At 62.9% G+C, this 27,896-nt stretch overlaps 2 protein-coding genes, 1 long non-coding RNA gene and 1 other non-coding gene across 4 annotated transcripts; all 4 read right to left on the reverse strand.

Moving 5' to 3' along the window:
• Positions 1-66: 66 nt before the first annotated feature.
• NACAD (NAC alpha domain containing) lies at positions 67-7,790 on the reverse strand. Its single transcript, XM_045197350.2, has 8 exons — positions 7,372-7,790; positions 2,381-5,944; positions 2,171-2,277; positions 2,028-2,099; positions 1,614-1,760; positions 1,389-1,532; positions 1,175-1,297; positions 67-1,081 (listed from the first exon to the last, which is right to left on the reverse strand). The coding sequence occupies exons 1-8, from the start codon at positions 7,436-7,438 to the stop codon at positions 1,067-1,069; spliced, it is 4,239 nt and encodes a 1,412-aa protein (XP_045053285.2). The 5' UTR covers positions 7,439-7,790; the 3' UTR covers positions 67-1,066.
• Positions 7,791-13,944: 6,154 nt separating this feature from the next.
• LOC139441004 (uncharacterized) lies at positions 13,945-16,110 on the reverse strand. Its single transcript, XR_011651379.1, has 2 exons — positions 14,394-16,110; positions 13,945-14,260 (listed from the first exon to the last, which is right to left on the reverse strand). It is a non-coding gene; the product is annotated as an uncharacterized lncRNA (long non-coding RNA).
• A 4,005-nt stretch (positions 16,111-20,115) lies between these two features.
• TBRG4 (transforming growth factor beta regulator 4) lies at positions 20,116-27,673 on the reverse strand. Its single transcript, XM_024563122.4, has 11 exons — positions 27,518-27,673; positions 25,715-26,178; positions 23,867-24,190; positions 23,374-23,545; positions 22,969-23,126; positions 22,453-22,563; positions 21,741-21,885; positions 21,164-21,409; positions 20,916-21,027; positions 20,681-20,795; positions 20,116-20,386 (listed from the first exon to the last, which is right to left on the reverse strand). The coding sequence occupies exons 2-11, from the start codon at positions 26,126-26,128 to the stop codon at positions 20,285-20,287; spliced, it is 1,899 nt and encodes a 632-aa protein (XP_024418890.2). The 5' UTR covers positions 26,129-26,178; positions 27,518-27,673; the 3' UTR covers positions 20,116-20,284.
• LOC112307045 (small nucleolar RNA SNORA5) lies at positions 23,205-23,337 on the reverse strand. The gene has a single exon (XR_002975011.2). It is a non-coding gene; the product is annotated as a small nucleolar RNA SNORA5 (small nucleolar RNA).
• Positions 27,674-27,896: the final 223 nt, after the last annotated feature.

Here is a 27,896-nt window from a genome sequence, read left to right on the forward strand (position 1 = left end):
CCACCCACCCCAGGGAGCTGGGCCTGCTCGAGAGACCGCCAGCGGGGAGGGCGTGCCTGGGGCGTTTGCTTCCAGGACGTGGGGCCCAGAGCAGGTGTCCTGGGCGCCTGTGGCTGTGTCAGGGCCTTGTGGTGGGACCTGGTCACCAGGCTCTCCGAGGGGCACTGCCTGTCCTCTGGCCCTTGCCCAAGTCCTACCTGCCATCGCAGGTGGTCTCCACAGCAAACCCCTGTGTCCCCCGCTCCCCTCCCCCACCAGAAGCGCCATCCCCACCCTGAGAGTGTGTTGTCATGGGGCCGGGGGTCCTGGTCTTCGGTGAGGCTGATAGGGGGCACTGTGGCCTCGGTCGCTCCACCTGTGCCCTTCGGACACGGGGATGCAGTGGGGTGGCCCCAGGGTGGAGCCTGGAGCCTGTGGGGACAGGTGCAGAGGGCCCAGGAGACACCCCGTCCCTACGAAGGTGCCTGTTCCCCACAGACCCTGGAGTGTGAACAGGAGGCCCTGGGGAAGGGCTGCCCCCCCGCATAGGGAGCTGGGGCCCCACCCCCTGTGGCTCTCTGCTCTGTGGGTCCTCCCACCATGCTTTCCTGGGACACTGGTCACTTGGTCCTAGGACATGAACACCACTCTGCAGGTCCCTGGGTGTGGGAGGAGGGAGGTGTGGGGAGGACGGGGCCCCTGCAGCTGGGCCCCTGAACCACTGACCCCTAGCAAGCTGCCTACCGCAGCCCCTGCAGCCTGGTGCCCTCAGGGCCGCCCTGAGCGCCTGGGGCCAGGGGAGCTTTCCCAGAACTCATCCTTGAGCCCACAGCCAGGCCACTGGTCTGCTTGCAGTCCCCGAGCAAGCTGGGCACCCCCAGAGCATGGGAGTGGGTCACCATGGGAGGTCCCCCCCATGGGACACAAGGGGAGGACTACCGTCCTTGGGTGTCACGTGGCTCCTCATACCCTGCTGAGCGAGAGGCCACGCTTGGGGAGCAGTTGCAGCAGGAGCAGAGGCGAAGGGAACCCCCATTCACTGAGCAGCGGAGTTGGGGTCGGGGTGGAGCTGGGCGCTGGCCAGTGGCTACATGGTCAGCTCCTGCAGGAGAGGGGGAAAGGGGGCTGGGCTGGGGGGCGGCCCAGCAAAGCCGAGGCAGCGTGTGGGCGGGTCACGGGGGGGCCGGCCACTCACCATGATGGCGTTGACGATGTCGCTCTGGTTGTCCCGCAGGGCCCGCACGGCCTTGGCTCTGGACACGTTGGCCTGGGCCATCACCAGCTCAATGTCCCGCAGCTCCAGGCCCGCCTCGTCCACCTGGGGGGGGGGGGGCCGGGGGGGCGGCAGGAGGTGCTGGGGCTGCCCCTCCTTGTCAGAGCCCCCACCTCCTGCCTCCAAGGGGCCTCACCTCCTCCTCCTCGCCCTCCTCCTCCTCACACTCCGGCCTCACCCGAGGCCCTGGCACTGACTCGGGGACCAGGGTGGAGGGCTCCATGGGCACCTTGAACTTCTCAGCGGCGGCTCTGTGCACTTGCTGGGAGAGGTCCTCGATCTACAGCACGGACAGCTGTCAGCTGCCCTGCCCGCCCTGCCCGCCGCCCCCCCCCCCCCCGCCCCCACCCCCACTGCTGACCTTGGCCTCCCCGAAGACCACATAGGTGTCCGATGCTGGGCTCTTGAAGACGTCAGGCTTGGCGATGACAAAGAGGATGTTTTTGGACTTCTGGATGGTGATCCTGGTGACACCCTGGATCTGCCTCAAGCCCAGCTTGGACATGGCCTGGGGGCACAGCAGGCTCAGACCTGGGCGCTGCCCAAGGGCTGTGCTGGGGTGGGGGCCGGGCTGGCCAGGGGAGCTGGCACGCTGTGGGCCGGGGTCCCCGTGGGTAGAGCAGCGTGGGGACTCTGGCTGATGGGGCCCAGCTGTTTCATGAGGGCTTCTCGTCACTGCATTTCCTCAGGGGCCATGGGGGCAGGGGGGTCCCAGGCCTGAGGGTGGCTTGCCAGGTCAGCCCAGCCCTCCCAAGGGAGCAGGGTCCCAGCCCACCTTCCTGGCTTTCTTCTCGCTGCGGCTCTGCTTGGCTTTGGCAGAGGTCTCCTCGCTGCCACTGGCTGGGGCCTGGGGAAGGGCGGGTCTCAGCACTGAGGGTGGGTGTGGGCCCCCCAGCGCACCCTCCCCCTAGCGGGCACCTGGGCCGAGCACTGTGTGGCCTGAGGTCCTGAGGGCTCCTGCTCCTCCGGCTCGGCTGATGACTCCCCGTGGCTGTCCGAGGGCTGGCCAGGAGCCCGGGACGACTCTAGGGACGGGAGGTGTGAGTGTGGGGGTGGCCCTGCCCCATGGAGCCAGGGCCTCTGCCATCCCGCCACCTCCTACCCCTGGGCCCTCGGCCCAGCCCTCACCTTCCTCCAGACTGTCCTGGTCGTCCTGCTGTGTGGTGGCCAGGAGCCCTCGAGGGCTGGCCGGGCTCCGGGGCCCAGAGCCAGGAGGCACTTGGCAGGGGGGCGGGATCCACAGGGTCGGGTCTTTGGCATGGGTACCCCCCATGGGGGCAGCCTCGGGGCTGAGGAGGGGGGCGTGGGGCGGGAGGCTGATCCTTGGCCCTGCCCCAGGGGGCTTCCTGGTTCCTGAGAAGGCAGCCACTGCCCGCGGGACTCCTGCCTGGGGTGGCGGGAGGTCTGGAGAGCTGGGGGGCTCCTGGCCCTCAGCTGAGCCTTCCCAGGGACCCTGGCAAGGGCAGGGGACAGGGGTTGCTGCTGGGGAACGAGCTGCCCCCGTGAGTGTGCTGGGAGTGGAGGGCCCAGGGCTCGGGAGCCTGTCCTGGGGCTGCGGTGGGGACAGACCCAGGGTTCCAGGGGCTGCCCAGGCCTGCTCATCCCCGCCGGGGCTCAGCTCCAGCCTTGGGGAGGGCAGTGCAGGCTCCTCGGGACAGCCTCCGCCCCGCCTGGGTGCAGCCCTCGGTGGAGACCCTGAGGCCACAGCCGGCTGCAGCCAGGGCCCCAGGGTGACCCCTCCATTCCCTGCGTGGCTCTGGGGGTGCACTGCACCAACCTGGGGGAAGCTGCTCCCAGGAGGCTTCCCAGGGTCCCGGGGGGCTGGCTCAAGGCTGCCAGCCCCCTGCTTCTCTGCCCCTGGGGCATCCTGTGGGGGTGAGTGGGGCTCAGCCCCCTTGCCAGCAGGCAGGGAGTCACCACGACGGGCTTCTCCGGTGGGTGCCAGCAGGCCTTCAGCTACTTCTGTCCCACTGGAGGTAGGCCCAGGGGGGTCCGGGGTCTCCTTGGGGGAGGCCAAGGATTCTGTGGGGGGATGTGGAGGTTCTGGGACCTCCAAGGTGACCTTGGGGCAACCCGAGTCCTCCCTGTGGAGGTCTGGGTGGTCCAGGACCTCCACAGGGTGCTGTGGGGGGGCTTGCATCTCTGCAGCAGGCTCAGCGGTGTCTGGGATTTCCAAGGTGCGATGGGGGAGGTCTGCGGTCTTTGCGGAGGGCTCAGAGGTGTCCGGAACCTCCATGGTAGGGCTGGGGGAGTCTGGGGTGTCAAGGGTCTCCATGGGGGGATGTGAGGGGTCCTGCATATCTGCAGTAGGCTTAGGGGTATCCAGGGCCTCCTTGGCAAGTTCAGGCATATCCAGGGCCTTTGAAGTGAGTTCAGGGGTGTCCTGGACCTTCAAGAGGAGTTCAGAGGTGTCCTGGGCCTTTGAAGTAAGTTCAGAGGTATGCAGGGCCTCTGAGGTCAGTTCAGGGGTGTCCAGAGCTTTCAAGGTGAGTTCAGGGGTGTCCTCGGCCTTTGAAGTGAGTTCAGGGGTGTCCTGGGCCTTCAAGACGAGTTCAGAGGTGTCCTGGGCCTTTGAGGCGAGTTCAGGGGTGTCCGGGGCCTCCAAGATCAGTTCAGGGGTGTCCAGAGCTTTCAAGGTGAGTTCAGGGGTGTCCTCGGCCTTTGAAGTGAGTTCAGGGGTGTCCTGGGCCTTCAAGAGGAGTTCAGAGGTGTCCTGGGCCTTTGAAGCGAGTTCAGGGGTGTCCGGGGCCTCCAAGGTCAGTTCAGGGGTGTCCAGAGCTTTCAAGGTGAGTTCAGGGGTGTCCTGGGCCTTTGAAGCGAGTTCAGGGGTGTCCGGGGCTTCCAAGGTCAGTTCAGGGGTGTCCAGAGCTTTCAAGGTGAGTTCAGGGGTGTCCTGGGCCTTTGAAGCAAGTTCATGGGTGTCCGAGGCCTCCAAGGCCAGTTCAGGGGTGTCTGGGGCCTCTGTGGTGGTCTTGGGGGAGCGCATGACTCTACATGGGGCCCAATGTGTCCCGATGTCTGCACCTGGCTCTGGACGACCCTGTGGGGTCTGGCCCAAGGCCGGGGGCTCTGGGTCTCCAGTGTGGCCTGTGTCCTTCTCCCCGAGGTTTGGCTTCAGTCCCCAGGTCTTGCCTCTCTCCTGCTGGGCCCTGGTGGCCAGGGGCTGGGTCCCTGTGTCGCAGCCCGAGTCTGTCTGCAGGGCCTGAGGGCTGGCTGCACCCTGAAGGGGCATGCATGTGGCTACAGGGACAGTGTCCTGAGGGGGGGTGTGGCCCTCTCCTCTGGGTGGGGGCTCCTGGCCTGCATCCTCCTTCAGGTCCTGCAGAGCCTCTGGGCTGGGTGCCCGGCCCGCCTCCCCTTGAGGGGCCCAGCACTCAGTCCTGGACTCAGGGCCCAAGGCGGCACCCACTCTCTCCTGCTGGGGCTGAGGTGCGGCCACAGGGACAGGTGCTGCTCCAGCGGTGGAGCCTGCCGCTTGACCCAGGGCCTGAGCCGCTGCCCTGGGGAGACCTGCAGGGGCCACCTGGCCTGATGCGGGGCCCGGCGGGGCAGCGGGCTGTGCGTGGGGCTCACTGCTGTACAGCCGTTCATCCTCTGCCCCCGTGTAGGAGGCTGAGTCGGGGTCGGAGGAGGCAGCCGAGGCGTCGTCCTGGAAGGCAAAGGCCTCGTCCACGCCCTCGGCGATGGAGAGGTCCGACAGGGACTGCAGGGAGGAGGAGAAGCTGCTGACGTCCTCGTCCTCGCTGGCCTGGTCCCTGCAGGGGGCTGTGGCCTCCTGCTCCTGCCCCTGCCTGGGCTGCAGAGGTGTCACCTCCACAGCCTCCACCTGGAAGATCAGGCTGCCCCGGAATGGCAGGAGGGCGGCGGGGACCATCGGGTCATCGGCCAGGAAATCCAGCTCAAAGAAGTGGGCCTCCTGGCCACAGGAAGAGCTGCTGGCCGTGGAGAGGCTGGACTCGGGAGATGGCGGCCCCGGGGACCCCGTCGGGGGCAGCGCCCACTCGTGGGCCTCAGACCCTGGTGGGGAGAATCCCCAGTCCGAGGCCACGTCCAGCCCTTCAGAGGGAGCCAGCAAGCTGAGGGAGCAGGATGGGGATGAGGCCCAACTGTCCCCATCTGCGGTGACGTAGGAGCCGGAGGGTGAGGTGGGTGGCGAGCTCCCTGAGGCCTCGGGCTCAGCCTGGGCTTCATCCTCGTCCTGGTGAGGCCTGGGGCTGGGGAGCGGGACAGTCGCTTCGCTGGGGGTGGAGGGGGGCGTGAAGTAGGAATCGGGGTCGGTGGCAGGGAAAGGCACAGGAAGGTTGCCCTGAGGACACAACGCAGTGGGTGGGCTCAGGCTGCCGGGCCGCTGCTCCTGGTCCCTGAGCTCTGGCAGAGCCACCTGGGGCAGCAGGGGTGCCCGGCACGTCTCCTGCCCCATTACAATCCGTGGCTCCAGGGTGGCTGGGAGAGGCCCTTCGAGGGACTGGACCTCCAGGGGCCCTGAGCTAGGGCCGCCCTCCACGGGGACCGCCCAGGATGAGGGTGCCTGGCCAGGCCCTGCATCCCAACTGGCTCCCTCAGGTGGGGGCCGGGTGCCTGGCTTGCTGGGCAGGAACGCAAGGGCCAGGGCGCCAGGTCCAGGGGTCAGGGCACATTGCGCCAGCCGGTCCCCTCTTGGGCTGGTGGCCTTGGCTGCATCGCAGGACAGATCTGTGGAGAGAGAAGGGAGAGAGGAAGACTGGCACCTGGTCTGAGAAGCTGCCACGCTCCCCTGCTGGGGGCTGAGCCCAGGTGCGGAGGGGGTGTCATCAGGCAGGCAAAGGCCATTGCTGTGTCTGGGGCAGAATCCCCCAGTTTCGAGCTCAGTGAGCAGTGTGGGGTTGAGGTGAGTGGGGAGTGGCCGGGGCTCAGACGGGCACCCGGTGGTGCTGTGAGGTGCTCAGCGCCGGTGACGCGGCGTCTCCCGTCTCCCGGGACACTGGCTCGCTGTCTGCTTGCACAGAAACTGCCACCCTGCTGGGCTCGCCAGGAGAAGCCCGCTCGTGGCCTCCGGGGTCAGAGGGCCCTGGGGCAAGGGGCCTACACTCTGCTCAGCTCTAGAATATTCTACCCCAGGTATGTGCTTCCTGGGCCTCAGCCTTCTTTCTGCAAAGAGGAGCATCTGCCCAGATTCGAGGTGACGCTTTCCAAGGGGTGGCCCCTGCCCTGGGTGCCTGTCTGCCGTGGCAGGGCCCCTGCCCGTGGGTCCCACTGCTGAGGTGCTGGGTGGCCAGGGGGCCCTGAGGGGGTGGTCCTTGGGGTCTGCTTGGGTGTAACGGACACCCCATACCTGAGGTGGGTGTGGCTGGGTGGGCAAGATGAGGCCCTGGGCACTGAGCCTGGCGTGGGACCCCTGCCCCTCCCCCAGTTGGACCCCAGTGTCCCATGGGAAGGGGAAGGCAGAGTTGGGCCAAGGCTGAAGTGGAGAAGAAGCCTAAAAGTCAGAGGTTTTAGTGACTCATTCAAGGTCAACGAGCAGTCTGAGCAGGGCCAGCCCTAGCCCCTGGGCCTGGGGACCCAGCCCTGCCCCCTCTCCGGGAACAGAGGGAGGCCAGGCTTCTGGACAGCTCGGGTCCCGCCCACAACAAGGTGCCCTTGGCCCTCCGAGTCGCAGGGGGCTGACCTGCTGGGCCGCCCTGCCAAGTCTTCCCAGGCCTGGCAGACACCCCGGCTCCAGGGTGGCTGACCTACCCTCCAAGGACGGCCCATGGCCCATAGTTCCCAGCCAAGCTCTTCCGGGCCTCCCACCTCCCTCCTCCCAGACCCGCAGCTCCCCTTTGGCTTCCCAGATGTCAGCCTCCTTCTTGACTGAGCCCCCCTCTGGGACCAGGGCTGGTCCTGAGCAGCCCTCAGGCATCTGCAGGACAAGTGTCCCTAGGGCCCAGGGTGCAGCTGGGAACTTGCCGCTCCTGGTTCAGGTCCCGACCTGCCCAGGCACACAGCTGTGCGCAGACAATGGGGCGCTCGGTCCAGCCGGTCACTCCGGCCCTTTCCCACAGTCCCAGGGCGGATGAGCGGCGGCCAGCATTCAGGAGGGAAGGGGCAGGGATGGACAGGACGCGGGGAAGACGCACGCAGCAGGGAGTGCGGGGCCTCACCTTTGCGGGGCCCCGGGCCTCCCGCCTCCGGCAGCAGCCGCTCCTTGCGGGCTGCCTCTCCGGGCATGGCCTGGCCGTGGGCTGTCCTTCTGTCCGGTCCCGTCTGTGAGTCCCTCCCGTGGAGCTCACGCCGCGGCCACCGCCCCTCGCCCGGGAGGGAGGGAGGTGGTCAGTGGGTGACGTCAGCGCCGCCCCGCCCTGAGTGAGTGTGCGCGCCGCTGGGCACTGCGGGGCCCTCCCTCCTTGCGCGCCCTCCTCCCGCGGGCGGAGCGAAGGCCCGGCCTTTCCGCGGAGTCTCCCGCCCTCCCAGCGGGAGAGGGGCTTGGCTGGCTGAGGCTGGGCAGACGCCCAGGTGGCATCACCCCTCAGCTGGGTCAGGAAGAGGCAGGGGTTGCCAGACCTCGAGGTGCGGGGGCGGAGGTGGTTGGAGGCTCTGGGGACCAGGGCGCTTTGCGTGAGGCGACGCAGCCCCCTCCTCATCCCCTCTCCCGCGCCCCCCCCCCAGCCTGTCCCCCACCTGCCCGGGTCAGCGTCCCCGCCCAGCCTGATGCCTCCATCCAAGAAGGGAGCTGGACCCGCGAGTCCTGATTGGCTGGTGCTAGCCAGTTGGTCTCCATGGCAACCGCCTCCCGACTCCGTGGCAACCAGAGCCGGAGAGGAAGATGGTCCACGGACTCCGCTGCCCCACCCTTTAGCTCTCTGCCTGGAACCCGGAGAAACCCGCCCTCCTCCCCCAGCCTCGGTCCAGGCGGCGCCCCGGCCCCGCCCCCAGTGCGCGAGCCCTTCTCCGGAGGAGCCGCCCCTGTGCCAGGCTCCGGGAGACACTGGCACTGCCCGGGCTGGGCGGGGACTGGTCGGGAGTCAGAACGACTGTTGTTGGCCGGAGGGTGTGTCCTCCACCCGGTCCCCCGCTGGCCCCGCCCCGGAGCCCCCAAAGAGTCCCCCTGAAACAGCTTTCTGGACAAAGATTCTAAAGCAGGAGCTCCCTGACACGGAGACTTGTGACGGCAAAGGCCCAGAGGCTCGCGTCGCGCACTGGCCCCGGGGTCTCTGGGTCTTAGATGGGTCCCCTTCCTCCCCGTGGGCCGCTGTGCGGGGAAGTGAGGCTCCCGGGGTTACAGTGACAGCCAGTGAGACCACGAGGAAGGTTCTTGTTAGGGAGCCCAAGAGGCCTGGAGCCAGGAAAGTCCAATTAAGGCCTTTTATTGGAGGTGGGACACCACAGTCAGGGGGCTGGGCACAGATGGCGTCCCTAAGGGAGAGGGGAGAAGGGCCTTTAAGGTGTGTAGCAGACCCAGGGGAGGGTGGGTCACCCTGCGGATGTGCCCCCCCTGTCCTTGGTATCTGATCAGGGAGGGCTGATTCTGTGGGAAGCTGGAGGGAGAGGGGAGAGGAGGGCCAGTGAGGATGCACCTGGTTTCTGACAGGATGCCTGTGGCTGTGCCTCAGTCGCTACTGATACGGGGAACCTCGTGGTCAGACGCTTGGCCCGCGCATACCCCTTCTTTGTTCCAGCACAGGCGGTGGGTCAGGTACATTCTAACAGTTTCCCCATGACCTCCCGAGTCCATCCATTCGTTAGGGTTTACGTCGTCGTTACGGCAGTGGCACCGAGGCCCACCTGGTGGCAGCCCCCCACCCCCTGCCCCGGCCTGGCCCGTGTCCTGGTCCGGCCAACCCAGAAAACAGTGAAAGACAACTAGAGTAGGTGGGAGGAGGCAGGCCCCCTCCCCACTGTGCCCAAGACAGACCCACCAAACCCAGAGACCAGGCGCCTGCCAGGGCCATCAGAGGGTGCTCTGTCCCCTTCCAGGGATATCTGGTCTCTCCTTCCTGGCCCGTCAGCTCCGCAGGTCCAGCCTGTGGGAAGCACAGGTCAGCAACAGGGAGAGGCTCCTCCAGCCAGCCAAGTGGCAAGTCCTGGGAGTGCCTGGCCTTCTGTCCTTGGAGGAGCCGCAGAGGGGCTGTGGAACGCTGGTGTGCTGCTCCCAGAGGCGGTGGGAGGGGGTGGTTCTCCCCAAGCTGACTGGCCATGACCTTGCTGAAGCCAGTGCCAGGACTCAGGAGGGGCCCCGGGCATCAGCGTCCCCATCTGTGGCCTGGGTGAGGCCTGCACCCAGGAGCCCAGGTCTAAGGGAATGCCTCCTCTCAGGGTGGCTCCTGACAGGCGGCCCGCTTTCCCCCGTGAGGCCTGCTGCCGCCTCGGCTCCGTGCTGACCCTGTCGCCTGTCACTAAGGCAGCAAAGCCCTGCAGTTCCCTCAGCATCACAGAGTCTCAGCACCCACCTCACCCTGGCCAAGGCCACCCCACCCCACCTGGCAGGAGGTGCCCTGTGGCTGCCCTGTCCCAGTCAGGGGCTGTGCCAGCCAAGCACTGTCCAAAACGGCTGTCACCCCTGGGGAGGCTCCTGACGGACGAGGCTGCCCCTTCAAAGTCCATAGTCAAGCTTTGTTTAAAGCCCCGATGGTGCGTTTACTTGTGTCCGTCAAGCTCAGGTCACATGACATGGGCACAGGGCCCGTCCCTGAGGGACTGACCGTCTAGGACAGACACCCCGACTCATTCAGAGGCCACACGGACAGCCGGACATCAGGTCAAGGCAGAGCACAGGGCACGGAACCTGGAGCATGGAGTTCCCAGAATACGGGAGTTTTCCTCTCCTGCTGAGAGTGAGCACATTCAGTGTCTGGGGGCTCTGGGCCCCAAGTTGAGCCCTGAATGTGGACAAGCGTTGGTAGGGTTCTTCAGGGAAGCCATCTGGGCCTGGGGATTTCTTGGGGGGAGCTTTTACATTATGAATTTAATTTTAAGAATAATTCTAGGCCCTGGCTGGTGTAGTTCAGTGGATTGAGTGTGAACCTGGGAGCCAAAGGGCCGCCGGTTCGATTTCCAGTCAGGGCACATTCGATTTCCAGTTCGGACCAGGGTTGCAGGCCTGGTCCCCAGTGGGGGGCGTGTGAGAGGCAACCACACATTGATGTTTCTCTCCCTCTCTTTCTCCCTTCCCCTCTGTCTAGGAATAAATAAATAAAATCTTAAAAAAAATAATTCTAGGGTTATTAAAGTTATCCATTTCATACTGGATGAATCATGTGTTAATAGTTTGTCTTTGTTGAGTTTCCTTCTCTCTTTGCTGACCGCTCCCTCCTTGTTCCGTCACCAGTCCTTGAGAGAGGGTGTTGTCTCCAACTGTCCCTGTGGATTGTCTGCTTCCTTCAGTTTGACCAGGTCTTGCTTTATGTATTTTGTAGTCTGTCTGGTGTGTACACAGTTTGGAAAGTGTCTTCTTGGTGGATCGATCACTTATCAAAACATAATGTCCCCGTCCTGGCTGGTGGGGCTCAGTGGATTGAGTGGCGGTGGCCAGCAAGCCAAAGGGAGGCTGGCTAGTTCAATTCCCCGTCAGGGCACACGCCTGTGTTGCGAGCAAGCTCCCCAGTAGGGGGCGTGCGAGAGGCAACCTCACGCTGATGTTTCTCTCCCTCTCTTTCTCCCTCCCTTCCCTCTCTAGAAAGAAAGAAACAACATCTAGCAAACAACAATACAATAAATTAAAAAAAAAAAAAAACCCATCATGTCCCTTTCTGCCTCTGGTCATTTTCCTGCTCTGCAGACAACTTTATCTGAAACGAATGTAACCATTCCTGCTTTCCTGTCATTAATTCTTCCCCTCCCTTTACATTCAACCTACCTGTGTGGTTCTATTCAATTCGCCCCAAATTCAGTCGGCCAGAGAGTCCGCACACTCGGCTGAAAAGCTCGTTGGGCCAAGAAATTCACTTGGCCAGAAAGTTTGTTCCGCCGGCAACACATTCCTTTGATTGGCCAGAAAGTTCGTTTGGTCAGCCAACCGTTCGTTCGGTGGGCCAGAAAGTTCATTCGCAGTCCAGAAAGTTCGTTCGGTAGACTTAAAACGTCTGAAAACATTGCTTATTTTCTTCCATGTTCAATATTAAATGCCTACACAGAAATGCACAACTTTTAGTAAGTTTTTAAAAACTTCACACTGATATGACAGTTGCCCCAATACAGTCTAACAACATTGTTTCAAGTGAACTTGAAGGCAACTCAGTGCTACTAGAGTCGGCTTATGGAAAAGGCTAGTGGACAGGGTTTTTTTTTTTGCTGAACGAACTTTCTGGCCAGAGAACGGACTTTTTTTTTGCCAGCTGAATGAACTTTGTGGTCAAACGAATTTCTTGGCCAAACAAACTTTCTGGCCAAGTGAATTTCTTGGCTGCACGGACTTTTTGGCCGGCAGAACAAACTTCCTGGCCCAACGAATTTCTTGGCCCAACGAGCTTTTCAGCTGAGTGTGCGGACTCTCTGGCCGACTGAATTTGGGGCGAATTGAATAGAACCACACAGGTAGGTTGAATGTAAAGGGAGGGGAAGAATTAATGACAGGAAAGCAGGAATGGTTACATTCGTTTCAGATAAAGTTGTCTGCAGAGCAGGAAAATGACCAGAGGCAGAAAGGGACATGATGGGGTTTTTTTTCTTTGGAATTTATTGTATTGTTGTTTGCTAGATGTTGTTTCTTTCTTTCTAGAGAGGGAAGGGAGGGAGAAAGAGAGGGAGAGAAACATCAGCGTGAGGTTGCCTCTCGCACGCCCCCTACTGGGGAGCTTGCTGGCAACACAGGCGTGTGCCCTGACGGGGAATTGAACTAGCCACCCTTTGTTTTGCCAGCTGCTGCCACTCAATCCCACTGAGCTCCGTCAGCACAAAGCTAATTTTTTAAATGACCAATAGGACCAACCAGCCTCTAGCAAGACCAACAGGGAAAAAGAAGGAAGCCGTAAATTACCCATCTCAGGACTGAAACTGAGGACGTCCCTGCAGACCCTGCCAGCGTCAGAGGAGGAGGGAGTGGCAGGGACGTTGTGACAAATACACTGGACAATTAGGACGGACCAAGGACTCCAAAGACACAAGCCGTTGTAAAGTCTCCCCTTCCCACCACCCGTCACAATCTGTTTCAAACGTGGAACATTTTTGTTACGTTTAAGTAGAGAATTGCATGTGGAAATACAGCCAAGAAGGTTTTTTTTGCTTATGTGGAATCCAAACAGGGAAGAAAGACAGGCTGGTGTCAGACGGAGCTGGGCTTCTGAGGAATGAAGACAGAAAGCGCAGGGTGAGGGTCTTGTCTTCTTGGACTGAGGACTGACAGACAGGGACGAGCCAGGCTGGAGGCAGGCCGCCCGCCACACTCAGAGCTGCAGTGACAGAGGAAGACGGGAGACGGAGACAGAGGCCACATCCCTGACCGAGGCAGGAGGCTCCCCGGGAGGGGCTCCACGTCTGTAGGGTGCCCTGCGCAATCGGGCTCCCGGGTGCCATCCTCTCCGCAATCCCTCCTGGGAAACATCAAGCAGGACTCACAGATGCTGGGGTCATTCCCAGGCCAACGCTAACCACGAGTCCCCTGGTGACAGTCCCGAGCAGCCCCCAAGGCTCACTGGTGCTTCGAAGGGACAGAGCGTGTGCACCCCGCACTATGTGCCGTACTGGGGTCAAGTGTCTGGGAGTCATAGCAGGCAGTTCCAGGCCACTCCGGGCCGGCCATGCCGCTGGGCGCGGTCAGGCTCTGTGGGTCTCACCAGGGGAGCAGTGTGGCCCCGGGAGGCACCCCACCTCCAGAGCCTAGCGGTGGGGCGTGTTGAGCACACGGAAGAAAAGCCTCTGTGTGAGCAGGCAGGTAGCCCTTAGCTGCCTCAGGTCCTCTGATAGATACCGGACCCCGGAGAACAGGTGTGGCTGCACCCTGGGCTACTTTCTTCCTCCCCAAGCCCCTTTTCAGAGTATGAGGCAAGTATACACCTTCTTGCCTCAGAGGCTCATGAGGATCCTTTTATTTTGGATGTTCCTAGCCCCAGACTCAAGGCCCCTGACCTCCAGAACCCTGGCTGTGGGGCCGGGCAGCTGTAAGGCATCATCCCGCTGAGCCCCAAACGGGCGCTGGCCTCTACTGCCCCCTGCCGGCCGCGGGGAGGGAGGACAGGCAAAGCGCTGCTCCCTGACATTGACTCCGGGTTTCTCCCGCAGGTGCAGCTTCCGCCGCTTTCACCAGAACCTCTAGGAGGCTCACACCCCATGAGTGGGCGGGAGGTCGGGGCTGCGTGGGGTCCACCACTGGATGTCAGCGCCCTGAGCTGGGGTCCTGAGCCCCTGAGTATTGGGGTCGACCCCCACCCCCGACATCCAATGGTTGGACTCACAGGGGCAGGCGCTGGGGAGGGAGAAGGCCCACAGCCCCACGGGGGACGTGGGTGCACTCGCGGGGCGTCGGGGATACTGGAATGGGAGACGAGCACAGCAGGCTCAGGCCACCTCTGCTCTTTCTCGTTACTCTTCCCAAGGCCATGGGGGTCTCCTGTCCGCTGTTCAGGCCTTTACTTCTCCATGCCAACCTGGAAAGACTGCACAGTGACTCCGTGCTTTTGGCTACGGGGCACAACGTTTGGCAGTTACCAAAAAAGGTACAAATGACCAGTAAGTATATAAAATTTCATTAGAAGTAACAAATGCAGATCAAAGCAAGGAGACACCGTTTTTTCTCCACTGAAGTGGCAAATGTTCTTTAGTGACGACAGACGCCCAGGGTGGGAACGGCTCAGAGGAGCGAGTGCTCCCTGACGCGGGAGGTCGGCCGGGCGCGGCTGTTCCAGAGGAGTGTGGACGCGCCCCGAGGACAGGCTGAGGAACGTGTGCACCAGTCTCCCTGCGAGGCCGCACGCTACAGCCCGTCTGTGAGAACCCAGGGACAGCAGCAGCGGACTGTGCGCCGCACAGACACAGAGCATGGAGGATGGACGTCCGCCAACAGCGGTCAGTATGCCGGGGGAGGGGACAGCAGGTGTAAGAGGGCAGTGCGAGCCGTATCTGCTTTACAAAACCACATGCACATATACACACGTAGAAAAACATTAAGGATTTGTACCACTTCACTATTGGCCACCTCTGGATGGTGCAAATGCGAGGGATTACAAGTGTTCGTACCCAGCTTTGTCTTTACCTGCAGGGAATGTGTGCTGTTTCTGACTTCAGGAGGAAAGAAAAGCCAGAGCCTCGTTCTAGGAGGGGTTGGCCTTGGGTTGGCTGTGTCCGGACCGGCCGGTCACCCGCCCTGAGGCACCTGTTCCGGTTTGCGCCTTCTGACCTGAGGGATGATCCCCACAGCTGTTCTGCAGATGCTGCGCCACGGCCCGGGGCCGCTTGTCTGGAAACAGGTCTCTCCTTTCTGCAGGAGCCCCTGGGGCTCTGGCTGGGCAGGGAGGGTGTAGGCTGGTCCCAACGCCGAGCCCCAGGCCCGCACGTGGGTGGGGAGCAGCCGTGGGGAGCAGGGGCCGCGGTGAGCCAGGTCACTAGTGCGTCCCAGTGGCAGGTGCAGGTCTCCCGGATCTGAGAGGTGGGTGATGGGGGGACACTGGAACCTGCTCATGCAGGCCACTCGAGGTGACTCACTTCAGAAGAGAAACGACAGAACAGCGCAAAGTCCCAGTGAAAGGCGGACGGGTTTGCAACACCACGCGCTCCGGCAAGCGGCCCCACAGCTGAAGGGATGTCTGTGCTTGGGGCTGGCAGAGAGATTCCGAAGGAACCAACATTCCATGAGGAGCAGGCCCAGGGGGCTCAGTGGGTGAACTCAGCACCCGTTAAGTCTCTGCCAAGGGCAAAGGAAGCACGAATGTGTGCAGGGAAGGCAAACCCACAAACTCCTGCGTGTCACGCAAAGGCCCGTCCCTCCCGTATAGGTCCCTCTTCCTCTGTGGCTCCGGGAGGCCCGGGAAACAGCCCTGTAAGCCCAGAGCAGAGGCCCTCACACCTGGTACGGGAGGTGTGTCCGAAGTGTTCCTGACTTGTGGTTTAAATACAAAAGCTTGTAAATGCTAAACTCTGAAGAATAAATTATGGTAAAGGCAGCCACACAACAGTCGCTCTCAGACACCTGTGTGCTTTCTTGACCCAGAGCTTCAAGAGCATCTTTGTCACGTGTCATCCTGGCTGAGGACCCCTTGCTCTTCTGGAGCAGGAAGCCAGGGAGCCCCGGGGTCAAGGAGAGCCCGGCAGGGCGCAGGGACGAGGGGTGATCCGAGAAACGTCCCGGGTCTGGAACTGCACGAAGGGGTGCTCAGGAGACGCTGGGACGCGAAGAGAATGAGGCCGAGGAGGCGGGCAGAGCGCTAGTGTCCGGTCAGGTCCAGACCCTGAATCCCTCCCGTGGAGCTCACACCGCGGCCACCGACCCTCGCCCGGGAGGGAGGGGGGTGGTCAGTGGGTGACATCACGACCGCCCTGCCCTGTGTGCACCGCAGGCCACTGCGGGTCCCTCCCTCCCCACACGCCCTCCTCCCGCGGGCAGAGTGAAGGCCTGGCCTTTCCGCGGAGTCTCCCGCCCTCCCAGTGGCAGAAGGGTTGGTGACTTAGGTGCAGGAGGGGCATCACCCCTCAGCTGGGTCAAGAAGAGGCAGGGGTCACCAGACCTCGAGGTGAGGGGGCAGAGGTGGTTGTAGGTTCTGGGGACTGGGGCACTTTGCGGAGACGATGCAGCCCCCTCCTCATCCCCGGCCCCGCATTCCCCTTCGTGGTTCCCACCTGCCTGAGTCAGCGCCCCAGCCCAGCCCGGTGCCCCCATCCAAGAAGTGAGCTGGGCCCACGCATCCTGATTGGCTGGTGCTAGCAGGTTGGTTTCCATGGCAACCAGAATGGGAGCGGAAGATGGTCCCGGGGGCTCCCCTGCCCCACCATTCAGCTCTCTGCCTAGAACCCTGAGAAACCCACCCTCCTCCCCCCCGCCCCGCCCCGGCCCCGCCCCCCAGGGCGCCAGCCCTCTCCCGGAGGAGCTGCCCCCGTGCCAGGCTCCGGGAGACACTAGCACTGCCCGGGCTGGGCACAGACGGGCAGGGAGTCCGAGAGGCTGTTGGCGGGTGTGCCCTCTACTGGGTCCTCTGCTGGCCCCACCCCCGAGCCCCCTGCTGGACATCTCTGCTGCACGAACCGCCTACCCTGCATCCTACGCCCTTCAGTAGTTGGAAATCAGTCTATCCGTCGGTCCCCGCCACTTGGCCCCCAACCCCACTCCCAGGGGCTGCAAATCGCCCGGCCTGTCCTTCCTAACTCCACTGCTCTGACGGATGCGCACCCTTTGGCCACCGCTGGAAACCAAAAGCCCATCACAGGGCTTGAGGGGCCCCAGGTGTGCACGAGATGGCACAGGCTGCCTCTGCCCCCACATAACCGAATGGTAAATGCCGGAAGTGAGAGACAACCTACACAGACCCTCTCAGGTGAAAGCAGAGAGTGAGCTGTCGAGGGACCCTGGGGCTGGACGACAGTGGAGCAGCGTGCCCACAGGAGGGGGCCCAGGCTGGCACCTCTGGGCTCTGCCCACTCCCAGGAGGAAGGTGGCCTGGCTGACACTCTGGGGTGCCTGGCACTCTTGGAGGGTTGGGGTCGCCACTGGGCCCAGCTCCCCCCAACCCAGATACTGCAGGGGGCGTGGGGTGGCTCTGGCAAGGGGGATCCCACTACAGAGCACCTTCCCACCCCCATTTGGGAAGACCAGCAGGGACAGGTGGCACCAGTCCAATGCTGTGCCCCATGCTGGTCTATACCACACTGTCATAGGAACCACAAGCCACCAATGCGGCCCAGGAGGGCTCCTGGCTGGCTAACAGGGACAACTTAAACAGCTGCCCAACTGCCCAGGAAACAGTAAAAAGACCACCAGCCCAACCCGGAAAGTCCCAGCTAGATTAAGAACAGGTGGCCCACTTGCTGACACAGGGGACACCCCAGCAGAGACAGACTCGAGAGAAGAGCCGGTGGAAGCCCCGGAAATGGACACGGTGCTGGACGGGCTTCTTTGCAGGTACAACCGACAGCGATGTTCAGAAATCACTCGGCCGGGGCACAGAAAGGAAGCCCGGGCCGGGGCGCCGCTGCCCACACAGCCAGCGCATCGGGAGGACAGAGAGAACTGGAAGATACAGACGAACAACGGCTGAAACCCCCCAAATCAAGCACGAGACAGAAACTCAGAGATTCAATTAGCGGAGCAGACCTCCAGAGAGGTAAACCAAAGGAATTCACGTCCAGACTGGGGCGGCCAAGGACGCAGGCCCCCCACCCCATCACAGGGCTCCCTTCCTGTGGGGACTTCCGCATTTCCTGTCCTGCCCCCCCCCCACCTGCAGCCAAGACTGAGTCCCAGGTGGGTGCCGCTGAGAGGTGGGGCTCCCTCCTCTCGCTCAGTCCCGCTGTGGGAGGGGACCCCACCTTGGACATGGCACGCGGAGAGCACACCTGATGGCTCCCCCAGCTGCTGGGTGGTGGTTGCACAAAGCCGGAAGAGGCCGTTCCCCCTCCCTGCCCCAGCAGCTCCTAGTGTGGGGTGTCTCTCTGGAGCTGCTTTGCCTGGGGAGAAGCAGGCTGCAGTGTCCGATCCCTTCCTGTGGGCGCCAGACTTCAGGGCAGCAGGGCGTAGGGAGGTCAAGCCTGAGGCACTCTCCACAACAGTGGGGGTGTGGTGCCAGGCAAGGGTGGGGGCAGAGTTGTGGACCTAACTTGGCGCATCCTAGGCTGCAGTGCGGATGGGCTGTGGGCACACCCGCGCCCCTCCCCGAGGCAATCGTCGGAGGCTGCGTGCCGCAGAGGGCAAGAGACTTCAGCGAGAGGCTCTAGCTGCGGCTCAACAGCGACGAGCCTGGGGGGGCGGGGGTGGTGGTCAGTACCCAGAGTTGTTAAATATTTCATCCAAAACACCCAATTTCAAACAAGAAACGACCAGGCAAACAGGAATGACCCACATGGCAGTGAGCAGGCAGGCGGCAGAAACGGCCCGGGTGGCCAGAGGCCGTGCTGGACAGGAAGGCTGTGGCCGGTGGGCACAGCATGGAAGGAGAACTCCACGCCGACACAGCAGACACACAGCCCCAGCAGGACGGGAGGCCGACACTCACTGTCCAGCAGGGTGGACAGAGGAAGCGGACTGGCAGTGGACTGGGCACGCAGAAGGGAAGAGAAAGGGGAAGTGAACGGAGCCTCAGGAACGCGGGGCACTGGGAAGGCAGCGTGACACGCCATGAGGAGCCGGGAGAGCATCCAGCCGTGGCCAACAACGCCCCAGGTTCACTGGAAACCACCTGCACCTTCAGGAAGCTCAGGGACTCCACCTGTGCAAACAGACCCACAGATGCATGGGACAGACAGGACTGTTGGACAGAATCTTAAAAGCAAGCACTATTAGGACCAGTAAGTTAGTTCAGCAAGACTGGAGGCTTCAAGATTGATAAAAATCAACTATATTTCTATCAACTTTCAGCGAACAACCCGAAACAGAAGTAAAAGAATTCCTTTCACAATAGTACAAGGAAGGAACTGCTGAGGAATGAAATTAGCAACAGTTGTTCGAAAGTGGCAGAAACCGTCTACACATCACCTGCCCGTGGTGACTTGTTTGTGGGGCACATGGAGCCCCTCGAGCTCCACAATGAAGGTCTAACAGGTGTTTCTGCAAAGACGCAGTAGGACAGCATGAACAGACTGGCACCACGAGCCACCGTGGGCGGTAACAGCAGAACAGGACCCTGCAGAGGACAAGCCGGGTCAGGTGATGTATCACCAGGTGGATAGGGAGACCTGCCCAGTGGAGTTCCTCCCTTGGCCGCTGTGCTGGGTGAACACAGCAGGGCCAGGGAGGGGCTGCAGAACAGCCCTGGGGAGCCTGCGGGGCTGCCAGGTGCACTGGGACTCCGCAAAAGAACGTTCTCGAAATGAAGTGGAAATGGAGGACAGGTTGTGGTTGCTGATGGCTGAGGGCAGAGGCAATGTGAGTCCAGGGCAAGACTAGGGTCCTTGAGGTGATATGAGCCCTGCCCACCCCGAACAGACCGATGTTCCATCAGGGCCCCAGATGTGCCACCCCACACTCCACAGAGGGCACGGGGGCCACAGCCCCTCTCACTATGCACAGGCAGCTGTGTCCGAGCAGACACCAGTCCTGGGTGGCAGATGGCAGCATGTGTGTTCTCAGCAGAATCTTCTGGAGACCCCAATGGACTCTGCATGCTGGGTGCCTGGCCCTCATTCTGGAATGCTCCCCCCCGCTCCCTCACCTTGCTTGGGCTTGGGGTCACTAGCCCAGGGAGCCACCTCTGGCTGCTTGTCCCTCAGCCCGTGCCAGTGCCAGATCCCAATCTTACACGTGGGTGCCAGGTAGGCCCCTCCTCCCTCCACCCCTGAGCAGTGAGGCTACAACAGAATGGGTGGGACAGCAGGGGTGGGGCCCTTCTCGCCACCATGTGGTCTTCCTGGACTGTGCTGCTGTAGGCCAGTGACCACACCCCCATCTCCTGCAGCTGTATTCGGCCAGCAGTGTCTGGGGAGGAAGGCCACTCCATTCCAGCCACAGATGGCATGACTCTGTGGGTCCAGCGAGCAGTCTCTCCGATCTCCTGCTCCAGAGCCAATGCCTCCCGAGTATCCAGCTGTCATGCCATCAGTCAGCCCGAGCCGAGCCCCTCCCAGCCCCCAGCCCCCGACGACTGAGCTCACCCCCCAATTAGATACCCAAGCCACAGGTGGCCCCGAGTGAAGTAGCAGGGGATGGTGCCCTGCAGGCAGCAGAGGCCCCAGGCAGCCGCCCCTGCCCACAACAGATGAGGGGGCGCCAGTGTGTGCGCGTGGGGATGGCGTGGGGTCACGTCAGGGTCCGGGATATCTCCTGGCGCCAAACACCGAAGTTAAAGGTTTATTACCCACAAGGGGGCCTCCGCAGCTCAAGGCACTGGCCAGCACCCACTCCAGCCAAGGCTGTGTACTAGGCCCGTCCTTGAGCAGGTCCCCTTTGCCCACCCAGGGTCCGTGGACAGGCCTCTGCAGAGCGTGGCCCCTGCGCTGGGCAGGTCACTTGGCCAGCTCCTCTGCCACCGCCTTCCGGATCTTGTCCTTGAGGTAGGCGCCTTTCTGCCAGTCGGACTTGAGCTCCAGCCACTCGTAGTGCGGGACCTGGGGGTGGGGGTGGGGGCAGTGGGTCGGCCCGGCCCCCAAGCCACGTTTGTCAGGGCTCAGAACTGGGTGCGACTGTAAACAGCTCATTTTTAAGGAGTTGTTTAAAAAGACACCCAGACAAGACCCTGCAGCAGGGCTTCTGGGGGCTCACACAGCCATGGGCTCTGGCCCCTTGCAGGCCCCCACCCTCTGGAAGGAGAGCAGGTGTCGAAGGTCTCCCAGCTGGGAGCCGCCCCTGCAGCCCTGCAGACGCCTGCCCTGTGCCGCCCCCACCTGCACGGCCGTACTCACATCCACCACCAGGAAGCCGGCCGCCAGCACATGGCGCCGGGCCAGCGCAAAGCGCCCCAGCAGGTCTTTGCTGCGACTGTTGAAGTTGGAGAACTCCCAGCGCAGGAAGGCCAGCCTGGGGGGAGGGGGGACGTTGGGTGCTGGCCCGTCCCCATCCTGTCCCCATCCTGTCCTGTCCTCGCAGGGAAGGGCAACGCCAGAGGAGCCAAGGGACGACCTGGGAGCCGCGCCCTACCTCTTGGCCCCGGGGGGCAGCGGCTGGCCCTCAGAGGGCGGGGCGAGGTGGGGGGCCACGAAGTCCCCCAGGGGCAGGAACTGGCCCTCGGCACCCAGCAGCACCTCAGCATCTGGGGAGGGGGTGCAGACGACAATGTTCGGGGTCTCCCCAGAGTGAAGCAGCCTCTGGTGAGCCCCGGTGGGGGTGGGGGTTTAGGAGGGGGGGCCAGGGCAGGCCTCAGTAGGCTGGGCAGAGGGGGGCCTCACCCAGAACCCAGCCGTACTGCATGGGCACCGTGAAGCGGCCCCTGTCGGCGCTCCCCAGCAACCCCTTCAGGGCCCCCTGCAGCTCCTTCTGCAGGGGCGTCACCTTCCTGTCAAGGGCTGAGGGCCTGGGGACCAAGGCAGAAGCTGGCAACAGGGGGCCGGAGTACTCAGGGTGCTCCAGCTGAGCAGTGGCATTAACGTGCAGCAGCTTCTGGAAGGTGCTCTGACCCTTTGGGGACTGGTCACCTAAGGGAAGAGGTGCAGTGAGTGGGGAGGGGAACTGAGGGCCAGGAGGACCAGGGAGGAAGGACACTGGAGCCCAGGGGGAGGGGCTGCAGCACCCCCACCCGAGCCCTGCTCTGGCCTTGGTCAGGAGCAGAGGGGGCCCCTTCAGGGATGGGCAGGGCAGCAAATGTGGGGGAGCCCTGGCCTGCCCTACTCCCTGCCTGGCTCTCCCAACCTCCCACCCTGCTGTAGACGGACCTGCCAGGCAGTGGAGTCCCTGCTGGGGTGGCAGGGTTGAAGACAGCTGCCAGGCTCCCCTCCATGCAGGAGCGGGGGGCATCCCACTGCTCACCTAGGAGCTGGGTGTGGAACTGGGGGCAGAGCACAGCCCGGAGCTCGGCCTCCTGGGCCTGCCCCAGCACACACAGGGCCCACAGCACGTCCACCTGAAGGGCCGGCCCCAGGCTTGCCAGCTGACCCTCCAGTTTCTCATGCACCTGGAGGACAGGATGGAAGGCACAGGGGAGGGTTCTGCTCAGCAGATGCAGACAACCACTGGCCGGTGGGTGCTGCTTCACGACCTGACCACACTGAGGCCAAGGTGGCTATGCAGCAGCCTCGACTGAGACCCTCTGGTCAGGATGGGCCCCCCTGGGGAAGGTACCACAGACCACCCCCATCCCCTAGGGCCCATCTGGACAGAAGGATGAGCAACTATGCTTCCCCAGGGCCCCTCACCACCCTCATAGCATTCTGGCAAGGCCTGCAGCTCAGAACCGCGGGGGGGGGGGCCCAGGGCAGGGGAGGCGTGTCCTGCCCCAGGAGGAATCAGGGCATGAGGGAAGCAGCTGGCCAACCGGGTGCTGCCCCCGCCCCTGCAGGGGCCGTGCCCATGGGTCTCCCTGCCCCGAGGCTGCTCTGGGCTACACAGCTGGCGTGCTGGCATTCCAACTTTCTCCCCAGACAACCCCTGGGCCCCTGCCCAGCCTCCCTCCCTCCTAACCCTGCACCCATCCTGCCCACAGGGTAAACACAGGGATGGGGACTGGGCGTGAAGTCTGCACCAGGCTAAAGAACTCGTCCTCTTGCTCTGGATGGAAGTTCAGGCGGGCGAAGGCCAGGAGCATGTTGCAGAGGGGTGGCACCGTGATGCTCTGGGCTCTGCTCAGGACGTGCTGGGGGCAGGAGGGCAGAGGGGCAAGATGAAGGTGCCCTGTGAACGCAACCCCCCCCCCGCCCCCCGGCCCACCCTGCTGATTCCACAGGGTGCGGCCACACCCTGTCCTGGCGTGGCTTAGCCAGCCAACACTGTCCCAACCGGCTGCCCGTGACCCAGAGCACGGACACCACCTTCCCCCAACTCCGTTGGGGGCACAGCGGAGTGGGTCCTCAGCCTCGCCATCCGCATAGCTCCCTGACAGCCACCGAAGACCGGGGGGATGGGGAGAAAAATCACCATCAACTCGCTTTCTCCCCGACACACCACCTCTCCAAACACGGCCGAGCAGGAACCCCGTGTCTGCCCCTGGGCCTCCCCAATGGACCCACTAGCCCAGGCCTCAGGTGCGCACCCTGCTCACCTGGGCAAAGGCCTCAAACAGGGGCAGGTTGAGCCACTTGAGAAAGGCGAAGGACTTGGCGCAGCGGGCCACCTCGCTGGATGTGAGGCTGGGCGTGTGGGGGAGCAGGTCAGCGGCCAAGCGCTGGAGCACCTGGGTCTGGTGGAAGCTGAGTTTGCCTTTGGGACAGAGCAGACCTTGGGGTTCAACCGGTGGCCCACCCAGCATCCCCGACACGGCCTCCAGGTCCAGGCGCTTGGTGTCTGTGACCAAATTCATCCCTGAGGCCCAGCAGGGTAACAGGGCCCATGAGCCACAGTGCTTCTGTGGCAGCCTGCGGAGCCGGGGCCTGCCACTGGCGGGGCGGGCCCCGAATTTGACTCGGCTGCAGCCGGAGCGCCTGCCCGCCCCCAGGCCAGGACTCACCGTAGGCGTAGGTCAGGTCCAGGAGGACGCCTTTGGTCAGGGGGAAGGGCTTCTGCACCAGGTGGTAGGAGATGGCCCGCAGCAGGGGCACCGATCGCCGGTTCTGAGCTGCCAGCGCCACCAGCACCTTCCGCAGCTCCTCAGGGCCGAACTGCTCCACCAGCTCCAGGCTCTGTCAACCACAGCCGGCAGGGGTCAGGGTGGGCCCGAAGGCCGGGGTCCCATGCAGTGCGGCCCCTGTGAGATAGCAACTGGGCCTGAGCTCACCAACCACAGGTCCTCTGGGTGGCTCCCGGGGCATCCTGTCTGCAGCCCAACTCGCCCCCAGGGCCCATGAGCTGTGGGGTTCGCTGAGGCAGCCCCGGGGCCAGGCCCCACTGCGCCGGGACTGGGACTGGAACGGGCCTGGGCCCCACTAAGGGCGGCTGCGTGCACGAGGCCTCTCGGGAGGGAGATGAAGGACTGGGGTCAGGCCGACCCTCTCCCCCAGTACCTTGTCCTCCAGGCGCATCATCAGCGAGTCTGAGAGGTGCCCCGTTTTCATCATGATGGCCACCAGCGTGCGGCTGTCCTCAATCTCTGCCCAGCGCCGCTCCAGCTGCAGCAGCAGCTCGGCCAGCAGCTCCCTGGAGCCGTGCTCCTGCATGTGGGCAGCGCTGGTCTCCGCCAAGAAGGCCAGGTGCTTGTACCTGAGCCTGCGCAGGCGCCAGCGCACCTCCTGCTCCACCGACCGCAGCTCCTTGTAGGACACAGGCAGCTCCAGCGAGTACAGGCTCCGGAGCAGCTTCACGAGGGTCCCGTGCCAGACCGTGGTTATCTAGGAGGGAGACACAGGCATGGTCAGCATGGGCCCCCAGGGCGGGCCTGTGGGTGGAGCCGGCTGTCCAGCTCCCGTCACCTGCAGCGAGAACTCCGAGTGGCGAGCTTGCCCTGGAGCCTCCCTGACACTCGCCCACGTGGCCCTGCAGGAGGACTCCAGTGACACCTGCGGGGTGGAACTGAGGCCAGGTGTGTCAACAAACTCAGTCTCTCCTGACAGCAATGACAGTTGTTAGCTGTTAAAGACAGACTTTTCGCCCTGGCTGCTGTGGCTCAGTGGATTGAACACTGGTCTACGAACCAAAGGGTTGCCAGTTTGATCCCGAGGCAGGACACGTGCCTCGCTTGTGGGCCAGGTCCCCAGTAGGGGGCGCACAAGAGGAAACTGCACATTGACGTTTCTCTCCCTGTTTTTCTTCCTCCTTTCCCCGGTCTAAAAATAAGCAAATAAATAGGACCTTTAAAAAAACCAAAAAACCCAAAAACAGACTTTCCTTTAAGGAAGTAACTGTAACATTAAATCTGGGAAGCCCAAGCCCGGAACCCCTTTCCTCTAACAAAGCAGCCTGCCGGTCCTGTGTCTGAAGCTGCCCAGGGAGGCCCTTTGCCCTGAGACGTGTTGGCACCGCTGAGCCCTGTCATGCCACAGCCCCAGGCTTTGGGGGACGAGCAGCTGCCACCACCAGCAGCTCTCAGGCCTCACCGCTGCACCACCTGACATTTCCCCGTGGTCCGTGTGGGAACAGCAGGCGCAGAGCCTGGCCCTCCGCACCCCAGCGCCTCCCTTCTCCTCAGTGTCCCACCGGTTTCTGAACAAGGGCAGTGGCGCTGTGCCCCTCAGGGGGTGTTTCCAGGCCTCAGAGAGATGTGGGGCTGCCCTTGGAACCCTCTGGCCTGGACTCGCTGTCTTGCAAGGCGGGAAGGGCTCTTACTACTGGTAGCACGAGGCTCCTGACCCTGGCCTCTGTCCATCCACCTGTGGGCCTGGCTGCCAAGGGGGCACTGAGACCACAAGTACGACCGAGGAACAGAAAAGCTGCGTGTGAAGGGCTGGGGAAGGAGGAAGGTACTGAAGTGAACTGAATCTCAATACCTGGCTACCCAGCAAATACCGGGTTCCCCGTTTGTTACTGGTTGAAACTTTGTTACAGTGTTCAGCCTTCCCCCAACCCCCCAGTTTGCTCCCTCTGTGTCTGTGTCAATAAAACCAGCCTTAGAACAAGAGCACCCCTAACTAAGGCAATTTTTCTGAGCTATGTTCTCCCTCATCTCTGCGCTGACTCTTTGAAGAGCTGACTGGCTGGACGATGCCCATGCCCTCCTCAAGTGTCTGGGCTCCCCCACCTCCTCCAGCTTCGAGAGTGTGCCGCCTCCTGCCAAGCCCAAGCGGCGGGGCACCCGTGCTCCTCTGGGGCAGGCTGGCCTCCCGGGCTCGTTCACCGTGAGGACAGACACGGCCCCGACAGGGCTCACAGACTGGCAGCCTTGGACACCTGCGCCTGCCCCAGGCCCCAGCGCCCACCTGACTGTTGACGAGGTGCAGAAGCTGTCGAAAGCGGGCATCCTGTACGAGCGGGGCCTTGTCCTCCGGCTTCTCTGACAGCAGGCGGGAGAGCTGGATGAGCGCGAGGGCCGCGTGGTTCTGGTGCAGGCAGTGGCCGCCCCCAAGCAGCTCCAGGAGCTCCTCTGGCCGAGTGGCCTTCTCAATGAGCTCATCCACGTCCTGGCGCTCTGGGTAGGGGGTAAACCCCTGTTCCTTCTCTGCGTACTGTGACAGGGACCCTGGGATGTGGGAACTGGGTGAGGCAGCTGAGGAAGCCAGCGTCTTGTGGGTTGCCCGGGGCGGCCTCAGCCGGCCCACAGGAGGCCCCGCAGGGGTCAGGCGAGCAGCCTCTCTCAGGAGACATGTGCACCGCTTCACCAGGCGAGCCGCCATGACGGCAGGGTGGCAGGGGGGCGATGCTCCCAGCAAGTGCTTTCAAGGCCCTGAAGAGAGAGACAAGCGGCTGGCGGGGGCTCTTCCCGACTCACAAGAACAAGGCAACGTGACAGACGATATGGAGTCACAGCCACACTCCACCAGCCAGCCCAATGGACGGCATGTTTCCTCTCCCCAGACCTCAAAGCTCAGGAGCTCGGTGGGGGGTGGGCTACGCTCAACAACCCAGGTCCCTAGGCCACGCTCAGCCCTCTTGAAAGGGAGTCTCTGCAGGGAGGGCCTGGGCAACTTCGCTTTCAAATATTAAGATCCCTCAGGATTAAGAATTAATGGAGCGAGTCGCCCCGCCTGGTGTGGCTCAGTGGGTTGAGCACCAGACTGTGAACCAAGGGCTGGCCGGTTAGGTTCCCAGTCAGGGCACATGCCTGGGTTGCAGCCAGGTCCCCAGTAGGGGGCGCGTGAGAGGCAACCACATACTGATGCTTCTCTCAGTCTCTTTCTCCCTTCCCCTCTCCCTAAAAAAAATTGAAAAAATCTTAAAAAAAAACAACTAATGGTGAGAGACAATGCGACAGGATATTTTCGATCAGACTGCTCCCGAAAGTCCCTGAACACAGACTCTATACCCCACAGCTCCTGTGGGTGCATCTTAACAGTCAGGCAGGGTGAGTTCCCCCAAGTCAGCATGGACCCACTTAAAACACACACTATCTCCTAAGAACGAACTCCTGCACCAACCACCGAAGGCACTTCGCACGTGGCTCAGACCTGTCTTCACAGTTTTATGTCGTCTTCCTCCCTGCGGCCCGCGCCTCCTTCTCACCAGGCCGGGTGGGCAGGGCCTACTGCCCGGCCCTCACCTCCTGCCACAGGGGACAGGAAGTCGCCCTACCCCTTCCCGAGCCCAGACTGGTTTCCTTCCCTGAGAAGTTATCACAGATCCCCCCCCCCCCCAACACGCTGCTTCGAACGCGTCTGCCCGTCAGTCTTGTTCACTGGGGTCATCAAATGACCTGGGTGAGAAACGTGTCCGAGGCAGGGTGAAATGTTAACCCGTCCTTCCTCCCGCCAAAGCCAGACCGAGTTTGATCTTTGGTTTCCCAGAACTTGGGTATGGCCGGCACGTTTCGCTACCACGCGAGCGGTTCCTGGAAAAAGTCTCGTCCGACTCCACCTAGAAAAAGGGGCCCCGGAGCAGGGAGCACTGGCCCCGGGCGGCAGCCCGCCCGTGCGGCGGCAGCGGGCAAGAGAACCCTACAAGCTAAGGAGGGAACAGAGATCCGACGCCCGCAGGGTTTCAGCCCGTCCCAGCGCGCCCGTCCTGCCTCCTCTCCCGGCCGCAGGCCCTACGCTCCTCAGCCCCCTCCCCGCGGCCCAGAGACCTACCCTGCAGCCCCGGCCAGCATCGCCGCTGACCTCCACGCGTCCCGCACCGACCTCGGCACTGGCCGCGCGGCGCGCTCGCTTACGTCACTCGGAGCGCCGCTGGAAGAGAGGCTTGAAGCAGGTCTCCCAGACGGAAGTCACGCCCACAGCTCTTTTCCGGTCAGGTGCCATCTTTGTTGAGGTCATGCGGCCGGAAGTCACTGAAACTGTGCCTTTCCGGTAGGGTGCCATCTTTGTTGAGGGCAGTGGAGTGAGAGCTAGGGGATGGTAGTTTAGGAAACTGGGAGGGGAAGAAAATTCAAGAGCCCGGAATCGAGGGTTAGAAGACCTGTGCTCTCTGCAGCCGGTACCGCGACTCCCGCGGGGTGTGGAGGCGACC

This window comes from Desmodus rotundus, chromosome 6 (genome assembly GCF_022682495.2).
Source record: "Desmodus rotundus isolate HL8 chromosome 6, HLdesRot8A.1, whole genome shotgun sequence".
Lineage (NCBI taxonomy): Eukaryota > Metazoa > Chordata > Mammalia > Chiroptera > Phyllostomidae > Desmodus > Desmodus rotundus.

Excerpts from the sequence above, each read along its gene's own strand:
- NACAD (XM_045197350.2), bottom strand. The coding sequence starts at position 7,438 with ATGCCCGGAGAGGCAGCCCGCAAGGAGCGGCTGCTGCCGGAGGCGGGA. Across the intron at positions 5,945-7,371 it reads AGGCCCGGGGCCCCGCAAAG|ATCTGTCCTGCGATGCAGCC; the intron begins GTGAGGCCCCGC and ends CTCTCTCCACAG. Across the intron at positions 1,533-1,613 it reads TGGTCTTCGGGGAGGCCAAG|ATCGAGGACCTCTCCCAGCA; the intron begins GTCAGCAGTGGG and ends TCCGTGCTGTAG.
- TBRG4 (XM_024563122.4), bottom strand. The coding sequence starts at position 26,128 with ATGGCGGCTCGCCTGGTGAAGCGGTGCACATGTCTCCTGAGAGAGGCT. Across the intron at positions 22,564-22,968 it reads TGTTTGAGGCCTTTGCCCAG|CACGTCCTGAGCAGAGCCCA; the intron begins GTGAGCAGGGTG and ends TCCTGCCCCCAG. Across the intron at positions 20,796-20,915 it reads CTGCCCCCCGGGGCCAAGAG|GCTGGCCTTCCTGCGCTGGG; the intron begins GTAGGGCGCGGC and ends CCCTCCCCCCAG.